At 33.8% G+C, this 6,430-nt stretch overlaps 1 protein-coding gene across 1 annotated transcript; it reads right to left on the bottom strand.

Annotated features, from left to right (window-relative positions):
- Positions 1–201: 201 nt before the first annotated feature.
- LOC136784516 (protein argonaute-2-like) lies at positions 202–5,618 on the bottom strand. Its single transcript, XM_066745211.1, has 16 exons — positions 5,160–5,618; positions 4,446–4,901; positions 4,298–4,386; positions 3,768–4,148; positions 3,502–3,699; positions 3,319–3,439; positions 2,793–3,199; positions 2,597–2,719; positions 2,212–2,503; positions 1,982–2,146; positions 1,588–1,747; positions 1,412–1,499; positions 1,179–1,342; positions 821–1,085; positions 559–743; positions 202–481 (listed from the first exon to the last, which is right to left on the bottom strand). Exons 1-16 carry the CDS (start codon positions 5,170–5,172, stop codon positions 388–390), a joined length of 3,201 nt encoding a protein of 1,066 aa, XP_066601308.1. The 5' UTR covers positions 5,173–5,618; the 3' UTR covers positions 202–387.
- Between the last annotated feature and the right edge of the window lie 812 nt (positions 5,619–6,430).

Here is a 6,430-nt window from a genome sequence, read left to right as displayed (position 1 = left end):
TGTCAAATCAGTGAGATTCTATCATACAAACATAAAGAGTACAATTTCAAAAGTTAAGATAAAGTGCACTTATTAACGAAACGAAGAATATACCTTAAACTAAATTTATTCTTAATAAAAGGGTACAAATACATATACAGCTCGTCGACTTAGCAAAGATCTGTAAGTAACACTTTTTGATAAAAAAATAGTCTAAATAGCTCTAAAGAAGCAAATAACATAGTTTATTTAAGCAAGATTAATTCGGTCTTAACCATGTATACTAATAATATAAGAATAATGGATTGTATATTATACAGCACTGTAAATTATTTTTATTGTGATTTCTTGGGATAAACCAGAAATTATTCATTCATTCTTGAAATATTTGAGTCACATTATATAATTTTAAACGAAAAACATGGGTGATGATAATTCAGTTTTTTTAATTGTCAGTTTGGTACGTTGCTCACGTTCTAAATTGTTCAAATCAATAACGACACTAAAAAAAAAATAATAGCAAATAATAGTAGATCATACTGAACAATATTATAACTGAAAATGAAATTGAAAGCTTACTCTTTTATCAGCGCTCTGGCTCGAAAAGCAGCCAGGTGGGCATAATAAGTAGGAGCAGGGTAGCTCACTGATCGTGTACAACGAGCATACATATGACACAAATAATATGTCATCTTTTCGATTTCATCTTCGGAATAATTATTATCATTCCAAATACATCTATATTTGGTAGGTCGAGCCGTACCCTTGAGAATACGAGACGGATTGAAAATAAGTCGCCAATCGTAATTATGAAAATAATTTAAAATTTCCTAAAGGTTACCTGTATACTTGCATGAGACACCAAATAAAAGTCTATATGACTCGGGTGCGTAATTGTGGTGTCTACTATGGTTCCCGCTTTAACATTCCTGTTTCGGTCGTCAGTTTCCCTCGGATCATTTGGAAATAGACGAATGTGATGTCTTTTTTGTACAACCACAAATGTGATCTTTGGATCATAATCCGGGAATTTAGAAAAACCCCTTTTCATCAGTTTTATCTCCTGATCTATTACTTGTACAAGTTGCCCTTCACTGACGCCATCTCTGTAATTTATTAAATACAATAAATGTCAGTATTTTCGTACTTCTATAACCTTTAAATTTTAAAGTTTAGTTTTACTTTATAATAAATTTTACCTATAAAAAACAACATTTAATGGTAATGCATTGTTAACTTGTTTGAAGTACAATAAATGCGTATAAACAATATTCTCCAGGTCTTGAATTATCTCAGTCCGTGGAGGTTGAAGTCGTATATCGACATTATATCTAAACGCATGAAAATCAAAACTGGCAGCAACCTTAAAAATAGTTAAAATTTTTCATTGATTATTGTTTCATATAAACACGTGTATAAGCTATATACATACTGCTGCTATTGACGGGATAGTAGAGTCTTTAGTTGGATGTGTCACATCAGCACCAAATACAATACAAGGCTTAGAAAAGCAAGAAGGCCTATAAATCAACAAATATTATAAAAAGTTATGACGATAAAATAAATTAATTCTGATTAAAACAAACATCAAAAAGTTATATCAAGCACCTGTCACTGGGTGATAGAGCATGATTTGTACCATTCATTTTTGAATTTATTTTTAACAGTATATTATTCAACGTAGAATCATTCAATTTTTTAAATGTTTTGCCTTTAATACACTGGGTTAGAAGACCAACAGTTAGCTCTGAAACTTGTTTCACTATGCCTAAAAACATACGGATTTAAGTAAAAACAGATCTTAGGGCTATTGTATGATATAAAATCGGGTGTTGGATATACAACATGATAGACAAAATTCTAAAAAGCACAAAACCTGCTTGGCAGTACTTATTATGTTGTATAGGAATCACCCGATTTTAGATCATACAATGTCCCTTACGACAGTTATTGAAATTTATATGTATCAATAAATTCAAAAATATATATATATATGATTTACTGTAAACGTCGGGGAACTCTGGTATCACAATGATTAACAATTTGCATTGCTTCTCTTTTAAAGCTTGCGCATATCTCGTAATGTCGCTACGAATAGTACGTGACTTATGGTTAATTGAATTGAATGGTCTGATTGGATCGTTTACGGCCATTCCTAAATTTGTTCCTAAAATGTTTTACAATAAGTAAAGGAATTTGAAAAATCTTATATATAAATCTTGATAGACTAACCACATCTTTGTAAATACTGGAAAAAACTGTTAGCATCATTTTGAGTAGTTCTTCCATCCAAAATCAGAATGGTCCACTTTGCCTTTTCCAATGTAGCTGGTACGAGAAATTGACTTGGACGCCAAGTACCTTTATTTACATTAATCAGGTTTGGTTGTTTACTATTATATGAGCTGTAATGTAGTCTAGGCGTGTTTAAAATCCTGGCATCAACAACTTCAAACCTATTATCAACAGATATCTTAAACTCGTTGATCATACATGGATTACTTCCATACTTCATTTGGTTGAACTAAAAATTAAGATAATTGATTACTAAACCTTTAACATTTAATAATAAAAGCAATACTTTATATTGATTTTCAGTAAAATAAGCATCGCTTACCTGCTCCATTATTTTGTTCTTACGCGTGTCTGTGTCTGTAGCCGCTAACTTTATCATTCTGTCAGTCTGATACTTATCCAATTTTTGTTGATTTTTAACTTGTCCGGGAAGAATGAGGCAAAGCTGCATATAATATATAATGTATAAGGAACTTCTCTATTTGTCAGGTAATTTTCAGAAAATGTTAATAATTTACCTCAGCAGGTAAAGTTATAGTCCTGTCTTTTTTTTTATCAGCATCCTTCTTTGGATCAGCATCTTTTTTTGGAGCCACGTTAATGCTTATGCAGGGATATAATGGTCTCTTTATAATGTAATTTTTATATCTTTTATAATAATTTTCCACTGTTATTTTTTCTCCATTCTCCAAGTCAAATTGTTTTTCCCTAGCACAAATATCAAGTACATTTCCTCTTAAAATATAAGTTGGTCCATCTTTAGTAGGAGGTACCATATATTTTATTTTTAAACCCTTCAAAAAAGAGCTTATGTTATTCTTAATGGTGTAATCTCTTTCTAAATTGTTTGGATCATAATCTTGACCACAGAATTCTTCAAATAATTCGTGACAAGTCTGGGCTGTAGGGAATCCCCTATGGGAAACTGCAACAAAAATGGTGTTAAGGAAAACCATAATATAGGACAGTTTTAACCTAGCGTTCCTCGTGACGTAAATTAGTAAAATATTCTTTATTTTTAACCACGATAGGTTTGTATATTACCATCCACATTTAAATAAGGTCGCCAACCAAGTACAGCCGACTGAAAAGTTCCTAGCCATAATTCCAACCCACTTCCTAAAGATTTATATTGCCTTGGTTCATGATATATCGATCTACCAATCTGTAATAAAAAAATTAAATTGTATGCATATATTTAAATGAGTATATCAGTATATACTTTACCGGTACACTTGTAGATGATGGAAGGAATCTTAGAACAACATCCAAACATTGTATTGAAGTAGGATTTATTCTTGAGTCTTCTATACCCACTGTAAAGTCTCTAAGCCAAGACATATCAATGACAGAAGCTTTTTTCATCGAAACTTTGAAAGGAAAGTTTCTCCCTTCTTCACAAACAGTAACCTCTATGTTGTTAATCTAATTGAAAATTATATCCACTTAAATAATGTTTAACTCCATATATGTTTATCAGAGTGAATACTTACCGATTCACCAAATGGAAGCGGAGCTGCACTATAAGCTATTTTCCTTCCATCAAAAGCTGGATATCGATTCTTAAACTGTTCTTTTCGAAATTCTTCAAATGCTGAACGCATTAAGCGTTTTGGCTTATCTGGATCGATTGTAACATCATACTGAAAAGCTGTTTGGGGAAAGCCATTACCAAACATAAGTTTGAACATATTGCATTGAACTTTTATTTTATATCCTTGAGTTCCAGCAGTCTTAGGATTTGCTCTTCGAGGTATTAGCATTTGGCTACTACTGACAGCTACAGGAATGACAGGCTTATACGTTTGGGATGTTTCTGATACTGAAATATCTGCCACTTTCTTTGTTACACTCTGGACAGTACTAGCAATTGGCTGTAAAAATCAAATTAATGGTATATGTATGATGTATCATTAAATAGAAATATTATGAAAACCTGAGATTGCTGCATCTGAGAAGCTTGTTGGAACTGACAAGCGTCTTTACCTGCAGATAGTATGTGCTGTTGCTGCACCTGTCTTACCTGAGGGTAACTTCTGTCACCACAATCTCTTTGAACTGCTTGATTGCCTGGGCCTTCTGGCCTAGCTTTTCCACGACCTCTTCCCCGACCTGTGTAATAATATTTGTTTAAAAAAAAAAAGGAATATAAAATAGCTTGTTATATTTACCTGCAGAATGTTGTGGTGGTAATTGGGTAGGATGCTCTTCTTGATGTGGCTGTTGTGATGTAGATTGCAAAGCTGGACGAGGCCATGCAGAAACTTGTGGTGCTGTCGGTCCCAATGGTGGGAATCCTTTTTGCTCTTGGGGAGCATATGCTTGATGTGGAGCCTGCTGCTGTTGTCTAGCCACATTTTGTGGCTGCTGTTGTCTAACCACATTTTGCGGCTGTTGCTGCCTTGCCACATTTTGAGGCTGTTGCTGCCTAGCCACATTTTGAGGCTGTTGCTGCCTAGCCACATTTTGAGGCTGTTGCTGCCTATCCACATTTTGAGGCTGTTGCTGCCTAGCCACATTTTGAAGCTGTTGTTGTCTAGCCACATCTTGAGGCTGCTGTGGCATAGCCACATTTTGCGGCTGTTCAGATGCTCCTCCTTCTTCAGTCTTGCTTGGCTTCTTGCCCCCTATAATCAACAACATAATGTTGTATTGTTATTCCAGGTAAAAAAAACTTACAAAACCTAAAATTATTTGAATATTATATTGAATTAAAATGCTGTTAAGTAGTAATTAAAAAAAAATCATTTTTAAATTTACATTGAAAGTACATATTTTTTCAAAGAAAAATTTTTGTATAACGTAAATATTCACTTTCGAAATAAATTATATAAAATATAAGATAATTTAAGACTATAATAAATAAAGCAGTTTAATAATCATACTTCTTTTAGTCATCTTGAATTGAAGCTTTTACAAATACAATATGGCTGTACAAAGGTTTCAAGGTAGTAGGGGAATCCCTACACTCTACTTGCAAACTGGTAGCTAATGTTGCGTCAGGCGACTAATATTTAACAATTTTCAGCGCATTAACCAAAGGATGAACTTTACAGAAACGTTGAATATAGTAAAAATTGCGTATTCTGGGAATCACAATACAAAGCACTATAATGATATAAAAGTAGTACAAGCAATAAAAACTTTTGGTATAAAAACTCTCAATAAAACGTCTAACTCTAGCAAAAATTGTTCACTAATTCAATCGCACTTAACCGACCAACCGACTGAACTTCACTAAACTTCACTGACCACTGCTCACACTCACGGTGCTCACCTCATCACTTACTGACTGAACAACCTGAAGACAGTGAAGACTGCTGAAGAATGAAGATCAGCAGGGCCGTCAGGGGTCAACCCGTCAGCCGTCAAATCAAAGCTGTGTGAGCTGTGGTGCACTAGTATTAGTACAGTTTATTTAAACGTATAATAAGTACTACATACATTCCTGTTCATTTGACTAGCAGAATTGCCAACTTATAATATTAAGTTTCACGTTCGCTATTGTGGTAGCACTGGAGGGCTGCGTTCGTTTATTAACTGCGAGTACTAAAACTCTATAATGTATGTCACGTAAAATATAGGTTTTCAGTACTGGCAGTACATAAACGAACGCAGCTCATGATTGCTAGCCACTAGCCAGTGCCGCCACAACTATCAGGCATCAGCAGCATTTGTCGACATGAAATGGAACTATCTAAAGCGTTTGTCTTTCGCGCTAAAGTTTGAATTAGGATTACCCTTTTCTAGCAACTTCGGTTATAATAATCGATTTAAATACAAGTGGATTAAAATTGGAGAAAAATAAAGGGATCGAGAGGGCAATATGTCTTGGACTTCTCGTTCTCTTTTTCCCTTGTAAAAACTATAATCTCTTTCTGTCAAGGTTTGACAATATCATCAGTATCTTATTACGTACCCTGCATACTCTCGATAAGAATTTTCATCGAATTTTAATTCTTAAAGGAAAAACATTTCATTAAGGGGTTGCTCTCTCTTTGCTACTAAAGAAATATAGAAACATCTGGAAAACATAGAGTTGTATCATCCTATTGACGTGACTTGATCATAAAATTTGAAACGGTCTTTCCCTTAATAATGCTTTAGAACAATTTCATACACTTAGCCTTACTCTTTCCTTGTGTTAAACATGTGG

Source organism: Prorops nasuta, unplaced genomic scaffold (assembly GCF_024137725.1).
Source record: "Prorops nasuta isolate Cenicafe-Biocafe unplaced genomic scaffold, Cenicafe_Pnas_1.2 PNAS00059, whole genome shotgun sequence".
Classification (NCBI taxonomy): domain Eukaryota; kingdom Metazoa; phylum Arthropoda; class Insecta; order Hymenoptera; family Bethylidae; genus Prorops; species Prorops nasuta.
The sequence above is the reverse complement of the archived record's forward strand: the minus strand, read 5'-3'. Positions and strand labels throughout refer to the sequence as shown.